This window comes from Salpingoeca rosetta, assembly GCF_000188695.1.
Source record: "Salpingoeca rosetta unplaced genomic scaffold supercont1.1, whole genome shotgun sequence".
Taxonomy (NCBI): Eukaryota; class Choanoflagellata; order Craspedida; family Salpingoecidae; genus Salpingoeca; species Salpingoeca rosetta.
In genome coordinates, this window is record NW_004457740.1 from 2,361,733 (window position 1) to 2,372,610 (window position 10,878).

General features: G+C 55.5%; 3 protein-coding genes across 3 annotated transcripts in view; 1 reads left to right on the forward strand and 2 right to left on the reverse strand.

The window, feature by feature from the left end:
* PTSG_11599 (uncharacterized protein) overlaps positions 1 to 2,750 on the reverse strand; it is a 5,226-nt gene extending 2,476 nt beyond the window's left edge. Inside the window, exons 1-8 of the mRNA XM_004999015.1 lie at positions 2,539 to 2,750; positions 1,800 to 2,304; positions 1,535 to 1,617; positions 1,264 to 1,349; positions 1,055 to 1,086; positions 745 to 867; positions 351 to 440; positions 126 to 193 (exon numbers count right to left, since the gene is read on the reverse strand). Coding sequence (XP_004999072.1) covers positions 126 to 193; positions 351 to 440; positions 745 to 867; positions 1,055 to 1,086; positions 1,264 to 1,349; positions 1,535 to 1,617; positions 1,800 to 2,304; positions 2,539 to 2,651 — 1,100 coding nt within the window. The 5' untranslated portion in view covers positions 2,652 to 2,750. The remainder of the gene's footprint in view (positions 1 to 125; positions 194 to 350; positions 441 to 744; positions 868 to 1,054; positions 1,087 to 1,263; positions 1,350 to 1,534; positions 1,618 to 1,799; positions 2,305 to 2,538) is intronic.
* A 217-nt stretch (positions 2,751 to 2,967) lies between these two features.
* On the forward strand, positions 2,968 to 10,425 carry PTSG_00531 (uncharacterized protein; the record flags this gene model as incomplete). The annotated part of the gene is made up of 13 exons (XM_004999016.1): positions 2,968 to 3,636; positions 3,882 to 4,037; positions 4,289 to 5,185; positions 5,375 to 5,470; positions 5,816 to 5,884; positions 6,114 to 6,245; positions 6,542 to 6,706; positions 6,948 to 7,409; positions 7,630 to 7,677; positions 7,852 to 8,994; positions 9,169 to 9,256; positions 9,553 to 9,806; positions 10,167 to 10,425. 13 exons carry the CDS (start codon positions 2,968 to 2,970, stop codon positions 10,242 to 10,244), a joined length of 4,257 nt encoding a protein of 1,418 aa, XP_004999073.1. The 3' UTR covers positions 10,245 to 10,425.
* A 21-nt stretch (positions 10,426 to 10,446) lies between these two features.
* PTSG_11600 (uncharacterized protein) overlaps positions 10,447 to 10,878 on the reverse strand; it is a 2,633-nt gene continuing 2,201 nt past the window's right edge. The window contains exon 2 of the mRNA XM_004999017.1: positions 10,447 to 10,801. Within this exon, the coding sequence (XP_004999074.1) occupies positions 10,601 to 10,801 (201 nt within the window). The 3' untranslated portion in view covers positions 10,447 to 10,600. The remainder of the gene's footprint in view (positions 10,802 to 10,878) is intronic.

The window sequence follows — 10,878 nt, forward strand, 5'->3', positions numbered from 1 at the left end:
ATCATCACCATCATCATCGTCATCACCATGAATCACATCATCGCCACCATGAGCGCGAGTTCCCACCGCACGCAACACACACACACACACACGTGCACACATTGTACCCATGCACACATCCTCACAAGCTCGAGTCAAGTGGGGTGTTGTTGTCGTGGGGCGACAGTTCCTTGAGCGTCGTCAACTCAACCTCCTAACAACGCATGCACAAGCCAGTAAAGCAAAAACGCAGCCGCGCGTCACCGTACGTCTTACAAACCACAGCCCTGGAGACGCGAGAAGTGCACTCTACAAGGAACGTGTTGGCTCCGGTGCTGTTGGCTATTTTGTGCTCAGATGTCATGACGGACCTTGAGCTTGTCGAACAGCAGGTGGTGGTCGCACATGTGAAAGATGAGCGATTGCAGCGTCTTGCCGAGCTGCCGCCCTTGCTCTGAATCCTGTGCACACAGTCAACACACCAGCATATCAGTGTATGAGCGAACCTAATGTTAGTGTCCAAGTGTCACAGTAACCACCATGACGCGTGACACCTCGTTTCTACAGCACGCATCGGAGGGTGCAAAGCGACCACACCATGCTTTAAACACACACACACACACACAACAACAACAACAACAACAACAACAACAACAACAACAACAACAACAACAACAACAACAACAACAACAACAACAACAACAACAACAACAACAACAACAACAACAACAACAACAACAACAAGCGGGCAGTTGCAACAGGCACCTTGCTGTGAGCGGTGGCAAACTTGGCGGTGATGAGGTCGCGGAAGATGATGAGCGTTTCATCCAGATCAAACACAAACACGCGCGTCAACGGCGCATCCGGTCGCTCGTACAGCACCGCATTCTGGTGGTGGTGGCGATGATGGTGGCGGTGAGTAGTAGGGGCACAGGTTGGGCAGGCAGGTGCGGGGGATTTGTTGGGTAGAACGAACTGACGCGCAGGGGAGAGCAGAGAAGAACACAGCACAGTCAACAAGGACCCAAACTGATGAAACCACCCGCGCGCCACACGCGCGCCACATCGCCCGTACCTCTGCGCCCTTGTGTTGGAAACAGTCCACACCTGAACACGTGCATGCGGTGATGGAGTGTCACAAGCAGTGGCAGAACCGAATTCTCGTGTGAAGAAGGTAAGCGCCGCTTTTCAACGCACACGTTTTCATTGTACCCCATATGACAAAAGAAGAAACAAAGCCACCGTTAACTCAAGCAGTATCCACTGTACACGCGTCACACTCACCCCCAGCATCGATATGAGGCTCCCAGTTGCTGGGGAAGGCAATGGACGGCAGCGGTGGTGGCGTGGACGGACGAGCCGGGTCAAACCTGAAGAGTGGAAACCACGTTCAGACACACACGCGCGCGCGCGTGGCGACAACATTGCTGAGCTTGAGTCATCAATACAATGTAGGACCGCTGAGACAACCAACTCTGTGTACGTGTGTGTGTGTCAGTGTGTGTTAAAATATGAGCTCTGCCTGAGCCCACAACATGCGGTTCGGTGCACATACATCTTGTCGAGCTCAGGCACTTCCGGAACAACGGCGCCCTGCACATCGTCGACTTTCAGCTTGGCCCTCTTTGGGACCGGCTCCTACAAATAGACAACACAAACAGTAGGAGAAGAGGACATACTGTAAGTTGCGGTACCATCAATATTGGTTGGTACGATGACGGCAATGGTCAAGGGACCAGCACCACACCCTTCTCTCCAATCAAGCCAGGCACAACCAGCAAAAAAAAAGCACACTTCCCGAGGCAAACAAGTTGACTCACGCCAAGGTCTGCAGTTTCGAGCAGCTGCTGGTGGTGTTGGGGCTGCACCGCTGGCGCAGTGCCGATGAACGCTGTAGAGCCCATCAACGGCGTCGGTGGCGTGTCTAACAGAGCAGGTTTGGCAGCTGACTGGATGGTGGACGATGTGGTTGGCTGCTGCTGTTGAAGCTGCTGCTGGAGTTGTTGCTGTTGTTGTTGCAGCACCTGTTGCTGCTGTTGCTGCTGCTGTTGTTGTTGTTGTTGTTGTTGTTGTTGCAGCAGCTGTTGCTGTTGTTGTTGCTGCTGCTGTTGCTGTTGAAACAGGTGTTGTTGCTGCTGCTGTTGAAGCTGCTGTGGTTGTTGCATTTGTGGCTGTGATGTCTGGACTTGCTGGGGGAATTGCGGTGTCTGATAGGCTGGCTGAGTCTGACCGGGCTGCGCGGGTGCCTGACCTTGATCCATCACCTTCACATAGGTCACTGGAAACAGCCCGACTTGTCCCGTGCGCAACAGCCGGCCATGGTACCTTGTTGAATCATTGGGGGGGGGGGGGAGGGGGCATCGGCGGTGGCGACGGTGGATGGTATGTTGCATAAAGTCAAGCGTGCGCACATCTTACACACACAAAAAGAGCACACACACACAAGCACACACAAGCACACACACACACACACACACACACACACACACACACACACACACAAGCACACACAAGCACACACAAGCACACACAAGCACAAGCACACAAGCGCATTCTCACCAGTTTGCATCCACGGAGGAATGAATTTCCATCTTGTCGCCTTTGACAAAGGACAGCTGGTTCGCTGCCTGTGCCTGCAGGTCGTACAGCGCCTCGCACATGCGCCCAGCCATGGCTTGCTTGCCTTGCTTCTTCACCGCGTACTGCCGTGCGTGGTTTGGTGCGTCGGATGTTCATTCACTGCCGACCTTCCTGTCTGCGTTGAGATAGTGATGTCCTATTAATATGCCACCCCATACCGTTTCTCGGAACAACAACAGAAAGCAGCAGAGCAACTGCATCATCAACAGCAGCAGTGTGCACGGAGAAGACACCCAGCCTACGGCAGTGACATCATACATAACAACACAGCGCAGCAACGCATGTTTTGACTAACACACACACACACGTTCAACCACGCTCCTGCACACGGCGACCATTTATTGAAAGATGACGTCCTACGTGAAGCACCAGATTGCCAAGAAGCTGGCAAGTTACTTCAAGGACATGACGGCCGACAAGCTGGCCTTGTCCGTGCTGAAAGGAACAGCTGTGCTACACGACCTGGAGCTGCAAGAAGGCTTCCTGCGCTCGGCGTTGCTGCTGCCTCCATGGTTATATGTCACCAAGGCTTCATGCAATCGTGCAGACTGCAAGCTCTCGATCACACGGCTCAAGACGCATCCCATGACCATCGACATTGACCGCATCAACATCATCATTGAGGCGGTTGACCCGGAAGATCATGCACGGCACTACCAGCCCACATCAGGGGACGGCCAGCATGCTGGAGGCCCGCACGATCCACATGCCAGCGCAGAAGCCACAAGCGCTCACCATGGGAAGCCTGAGAAGTACGGCGTCGGTGACACTGTCGTTGATGGCGTCACGGTGAACGTCAACCTCGTCGAGGTACACGTGCACACACCAGACTTTTCTGCAAAGTGCCTTCTGCAAGGCCTTCAAGCCGAGAGCGTGAACCGCAACTGGGAGCCTGTCACAGACCTTCGTCATGCCCAAGACATTGACCCGACCAAGCAGTATGTCACCCTCTTCAAGAAGCTCGTTCTCGGCACCGTGTCCGTCTCCCTCACATCCAGCTCCCTCAAACTGCCAGAGGTGTGTCTGTGAGTCTGTATGTTTGTTTGTGCCTGCATCTGCATCTGTATCTGTGTATGTGTATGTGTATGTGTATGTGCGCGCACGTGTGTGTGTGTGTGTGTGTGTGTGTGTGTGTGTGTGCGCGCGCGCGTGCGAGTGTGTGGGTGTGGAGGACAACCACAACTGCAACACTGGATCTGCCACAATCTCACGGCCATATCACATGCACTCTCTTCCTTCATGTCACTCTGGCCCTTTCTTAGGCATCACGGCACACTGAAGTTGGGGTGGTGCTCCAGGAGTCGGAGATTCGCATCTCACGGCGGCGGTCGCTGCTCGACAACACCGTCGTCCTCGGTGTGCAAGTCAACATCATGCCCGGCGTCATCAAACTCGAACTTAGCCGAGAAGAACTCCAGGTCGAATATGTGTGTGTGTGTGACTGTGCGTGCGTGTGTGTGTGTGTGTGTGTGTGTGTGTGTGTGTGTGTGTGTGTGTGTGTGTGTGTGTGTGTGTCGTGTGTGTGTGTGTGTGTGTGTGTGTGTGTGTGTGTGTGGTGTGTTTGGCCGGGCAAAATGTAGTGTAACTTATTTAACGACGCCCAACTGCAACAGTGCAAACCAAACACTGGCTCACGCATGTACACACCTGTACACACCCACGCCTGCAGACGCTGCAAGTTGTACTGCATAGTATAACACAGCTGGCCGACGCGTATAGCCGTTACAATCCAGCAACAGCTGCTGCAGGGAGGGAATCCGCGCTATCGGCAATGCCATCACCAGCAGCATCGACACAACCACAGCCACCACCTGCTGCGGGTCGGCCCCGCGCGTCAACCATGAAGCATTCGCCTGTGACAAGCCGCCGCCGCACATCCTCTGTCGCCTCAACCCACTCCTCCACAGGTGCAACGGTAGCAGCAACACCACCACAGGCACAGTCGCAGCAACAACAGCGGCAGCAGCTGCGTCACACACTACACCCTTTGTACACGCTGGCTATCCAGCACATCCACATCTCCATCCTCCAACCCGCCCCCGCGTTAGCTTCCCGTCCGTTGCCTGCAGGCAAGGACAGAGCGCGAGGGCGCACGCTGGTCACGCTGATTGCGCAGGAGCTGGAGCTGCGCCACATCTCTGGGCTGCGCTGGCGTGGCTCCGACAAGGTTGGTCCTGCTAAAGAACCATTTGACCACGCGTTCAACGCACGGCGCGACACGTGGCTGCGAAACCTTGGATACACATCAGACGTCATGGGCGAGCGGCAGCTGCACATCAGCATGACACGCGTGGCCCTGCGCGCCCTGTCCGTCATCTCGGATGCCGGCCATCCGATCCGCCGTAACGGCGGAGACAATAACGCAGCGCGTGGTGGCCGTGGCCCTGCTGCTGACGCCGATGATGAACAGGAAACCACGATTCTAATGCAGCCACGCTACGACGAGAAGAATGTACCGTCTTACCTTCTTCTGCTTGAGCATCAGGCGTATGATGTGCCCATTGGTGCCAGCTCATCGCCAGCACCGCCACCACCCGTTCTGTTTGCCCGCCTATCCCCAATCAAGGTGTGTGTTGTGTCTCTGTGTCTGTGTGTGCAGGACGACTTGTCAGCCTGTTGATGGCTAAACACTGTGGCCTACCTGCTTGCTTGGGTCTCTGCTGGCACTCATGCAAGTATGTGGGCCCATATGACTGCTAATTCGCTGACGTCTGCCGCCGTGCTACTTTGACTCGCCCTGTGTGTGCATGTGCAGGTCCAAGTAAACCTCGCTGCCATCATGCACATCGCGCACTTTGCACAGCACACCATTCTCCGTGGCCTCAACGGCTTCTTCGGTTTAGCCGCCGCCGTAAGCTCGTGTGTGGATGTGTGTGTGTGTGTGTGTGTGTGTGTGTGTGTGTTGTGTGTGTGTTGTGTGTGTGTGTGTGTGTGTGTGTGTGTGTGTGTGTCTGTCTGTCTGTCTGTCTGTCTCTTGTGTCTGTGTCTCCGATGTGTGTGTGTGTCTGTCTGTCTGTCTGCCTGTCTGCCTGTCTGTCTGGGCGGCCAAGACGGGCAGACGATCAACGAGCACGCAGACAAACAATCCCGTACGCTGCCACAATATGGGTGACATTCCCGACACAAGCAAGCCATTTTTCCCCCACCTCGCATCCGCTCATGATGCCCTTTGTCACGTTGCTTTTTTGCCCATCAGGCAATATTGGAGGACATTGAGGCTGCAACGAGCGAGCAGGAACTTGCCAAAGTTAGCAGCCACATTTCGGTACGTGCTGCATACAACATGCCTCATCACGTGGCTAACACCCAAGCATGCCCGCATTTGCTGGCGGCTCGCGTGCCACCTGTGTGCTGTTTCGCGCAGGTGTTGCTGTTTGCTTGTTTGTGCGTGCTCCCCTGCGCTGCTTTTGTCCCGACCAACCACCACCTCGCTTGTCTTCATCTTCTTTCCGTGTTGTTGTTGGCTGGCTTTTGACGCTGTTGCGTGCTCGCAGGCCGCTTCGGATCTGGACAAGCTGGAGATTGTTCAGCTGCGCGCGGCATGCACGCGCCGAGCGAAAGCCATTCGTGTACACATGTCCGGGCAGCTTCACAAGAGCAGCGATAACCCCGTGGAGCAAACGCAGGTGTGACATGGTTGAACATGCTCCTATGCTTGAACCCACTCTCGCTTCAACAACACACACCAACAAACTCAGCCGCACAACGCGCATGACCATCAATGACAGCCGCAAGGCTTCCCTTCACACACAAACAAACAAACAAACAAACAAACAAACAAACAAACAAACAAACAAACAAACAAACAAACAAACAAACAAACAAACAAACAAACAAACAAACAAAACCAAACACTGCTCCTCACACTGCATCTGCTGTTGACGCATGCGTCCGAATCCGCGCGTGCGCACGGCACGAACAGCAGCAGCAGCAGTTTTCTGGTCCGCTGCTGAAGTTTCGAGGGGATCTCATGGCGCCGGCAATCGAGATTCCGCCGCTGGCGAGCGGCCCAGCGCACATTCGCCACCGCACGTGGCTGCTGCGTGCTGACGCGCTCGCCTTTTCAAATACCTCACACTGGACAGAGGTGACGCTTCTGGTGTGGTGCTAGACGCTGCGTGGAGACGGCGCTTGTGCAAACTTTCCCCACTAGCAACCCACTTGTTTCGTTTTGTTTTGTGCTTTTCTCACACGTACACACACATACACATGCATACACCCGCATACACACACGCATACATTGTGCGCGTTCCCTCTCCCAACACACACACACACACACACACATTCATCCACGCGTGTCTCCCTCCACCTGTCCTCTCATTCTTCAGAACATTGGGCCGGCCAGCTTTCGGAGCATGTTTTTGAGCCCGTTCTTCAACGCCGCACCACGACACACTCATGCCTCGAGTGCCAGCCATGATGAGCGCAGCAGTGGATGCAGTGGCTCCGCTGGCCCCTGGCAGCCGACGGACGTGTATTCCGTGCTGCCACCGCCACAGCTGATGAGGACATCGCGCGCCACATTTGTGTCCGTGCGTGCCGTCACGCTGCGGTCGTTTGGACACCCGGACGGGCCCTTGCTGTCGACAGTGGTGGAGGCGCCGCACGTCGCTGCTGCACTCGTCGCGCTGCCAGATGCACCCGCGCCCGCGCACAACGGTGGCAGCCAGGAAACAGAACCGCAAACGACAGGGCAGGGCGGCAAAGGAGCACCAAGTGCCGACGATACGGCGGCATTTGCACTCATCAGCGTGCCAGAGCGGGTGGGCGCGTGCTTGGATGACGAAGAGGTGAGCAGTACTTACAACCATACATGCATCAAAGTGAAGCACACACACTTCAGCGCCTGTGGGAGGCAAGAGCTCCGTGTGTCTGTGTGTGTGTCTGCGTCTGTGTGTCTATGTGTGTGTGTGTGTGTGTGATGCCCACGGTCAGAAATGCGCTGTATCGCGAAACAGACACGATGTGATCCTTCGCCTCTGTGCCCACCGCTTGTGACCATGTCTGTAGATGTTATTTATGACCCGGCTTCTTGAGGAATTCCAGCGCCATTCCAGCGTAAGTGTGGACAGCATTGGTGGCAATGCGCGCCCTGTGTTGTGTAGCTTTAACGCCGCGTGGCAGACACTGTACACGGCTTGAACTTGCTTCAACGCAGCTGCAGCAGAAGGATCAGTCGTTCACGTGACACGCCCATGCCCTGTGATGCACATGCGCTGGTTGGTGTCGCAGTTTTTTGACAGCGGACTGCCAGCGCCGCGGATTTCGTGTGCGGCCGTGCAAGTACCAACCATTGATGTTGACCTTCGCGTGCGCGCTCCGCCAGAGATGCACTTGCAGCTGCATGTTGGCGGGCTGCTTGCGGCAGATGCTGGTCCACGGCAGCCGCTGCATTTGTGCCACGCAACCGTTGTGGGCACAGAGCTGGCACGGCACACGTTTTCACGGGCAGCCTGCCTTGTTGGATCTGTGCAGCGTGTGTGCGCACACATGTCGCATTTGCCACAACCCCAGCACACGAAGAGCAACACTGGTGATGCTTGCGATGATGGACGAGAAAAAGGCAAACCGGGCAAGCCACAAGTGTGGTTTCGTTTTGTCGATACGCTGCCCACGCCGCAGGAGGCGGACGCGTTCTTTGCGGCCTGGGACCAACGACAGGCCATGATGCATGCGCTGCGCGCTGCTGTCAGTGAGGCGGCTGACGATCGAGATGACACAATGCGTCGCAGCAGGAGCGACAGCATGGCGGCAAGGAAGCAGCCGACGACTGTGGAGCGCGACTTTGTTGAGGAGGATGACGCCGAGGAGCTGCACGAGCGACAACAGGGCGTGAGAACAAGTGATCCTCATTGTGCAACGACACCACGGCAGGCAACAAAGCACGTGGCCGTGCAATCCACACAACAACAACAGCAGCAGCAGCAGCAGTCATTGGCAGCTGTGCTGGTGAACGGACCGGGAGAAGAGCAGGAGACAGCTGCCCTGACGCCAGAGGTGGGCAGAGATGGGGGTGAGGCCCGTGGTCTTAGTTCTGCGGCTCGTCATGACGAAACCACACCGCTGCGGAACAGCTGGGCGCGTATGAGCAATGGATCCATGGACGCTCGGCAGGCGCAGTTGGAGGTGATGCAGGTGCAGAACCGATTGGAAGATGTGGCGAGTAGTGGTGCAGAAATGCTTGAGCGTAGCTCTGGTTCGCAGGCGATGCATTTTCATCAACAAGAGCAGCCGCTACCTCCACTGGGCTCCAGCAGCCAGCACTTTTTTGTGTCGAACTTGAGCATTGACATGGCATCTGATCACGGCCAACTGCTGGGGCGATACGCGGACGACTTTCAGGAGGCGCTGCCGGCGGCGTCGCGTCGGTTCGAGGTGCGCGCTACTGGTGCACGTGCTGGCGCAAGCGAATGTATGCATGTGGCTGACTAATGTGGGAGGCCACCCCTGCATGAACATGTGTTTGCTGTATGTTTGCTGTCACCCTTTGACCCACCCTCACATTGCACAAACACACACTGCACGCATGCATACATACATGTGCACCAGCTGGAGAATGTCAGAGTGAATCTGGTTGATTCGACGGAACACAGCACGTTACTGGACTCTCTTACGCGTGTCACTGCCCCAAGCCAACGTATGTGTGTTTTTGTTTGTTTGATTGATTGTTTGTTTGGTTGCTTGCTTGCTTGCTTGCTTGGTTAGTTGTTTTGTTGGTTGGTTGGTTGCCTTTTGTGGCTTTGTGTGGCTTTGTTGTGTCTGTTGCAGGATGCATGGGTGCGTGAAAATGTGTACTTGTGTTTCATAAGTGCGTGCGTATTCCTTGCTGCTAACTGCCCCTTACTTGCACTCGTGTGGGCCTTCCGCATGGTCGCTTTGAGTCACGCCCTCCCCCCCCCCCCAAACTCCCACGCACGCACAACCGTGTGTTAGTTGTGGAGATGCTGCAGGTCGGGTGCTCAGGGCTGTGCGTGGACGTGGCACAGGACGCAAGCACTGGTGCGACTCGGATACAAGCCGGTGTACGCCGACCCGAGGCGGAGACGTGTGATGTTGCTCCCGACAAGTCCCGCAATCCATCGAGTTGCACGGAGCAGCGAGATGACAGCTCCGTGTCGTACTTGGAAGACTGCTTAAAGGAGGTCGTCAAGGAAAAATGCCACCTGCAACAGGCGCTTGAAGATCTGGTGCGACCCTCAACGCTGGCGTGTGTGTGTGTGTGTGTGTGTGTGTGTGTGTGTGTGTGTGTGTGTGTGTGTGTGTGCGTGTGCGTGTGTGGGCGTGTGCGTGCGTGTGGGCGTGTGGGCGTGTGGGTTTGTGTTCAGCTGCTAGGGTGAGCTGCTAGCTGTGTATGCATAAGCAGGTGTGCCTGTCGATCAGCATGGTTTTTTCGATCTCCTTTGTGGCTTTGTGGGGTATGCCAAGGCATCACTTTCCCACCTGCAGTGGCCTTGTGTGACCACCCACTATCACCACACCACAAGCTATTTTCTCTCACGCACCCATGGTTGTTGTTGTATTGGTTTGTGTCAATGCCTTGCTCGCAGAGCTCAGAGCTGGTGCGCCTGAAGCAGGAGAACGTTGCGCTCCGCCAACGCATGCGCTCACTTGCGAAACCTCGCTGACTTGAAGTGTTCTTGAGTTACTTGTCATTGCTGCTTGACGAATGAATGACACTCGGTGGTTGCGTCTTGTGCACCAGAACGCCGTCATGTACATGTCATGTGAAGAAGAACGCACACACATCTGCTTGAACACACCACAAGAGGGCAGACGGGGAAAAAAAAAAAAAAAAACAAGTGTGCAACGACTTTTTATGCCGCTTCGCTGGCATTGTTTATGATGTTGGAGAGGATTTGATGCACAAATGCAGTGGATGGCAGGACATGACAGAGATGTGTTGCAGAGATGCACGATACTGTGACGACAGAAGATGTAGCACGTCGTGTAACACGTGCTGGAACAGGGGCGATGTGGTTGGTTACTCGCCAACAGTGAGGCGTGGGAATGCATTGGGAGCGTGCTGCAAGGCAATGGAAGCGATGAGGTTGTATGTATCCACGCCCGCGAGCAGCGCAAGGCGCTCCTGATCATCTGCGGGGATGTGCCAGGGGCCATCGTAGGTAAGGGTGTCGGTGGTGATGCCGTTTGCAGCGAACACCGCTGCCAGAGATGCGACCACCTGGTTCCATACGCCAGGAGGGCGCGGGAAAGGAAAAAGGGCCCCTCCCGCCCGGCGAGAGAGCGTCCGTTATGAGG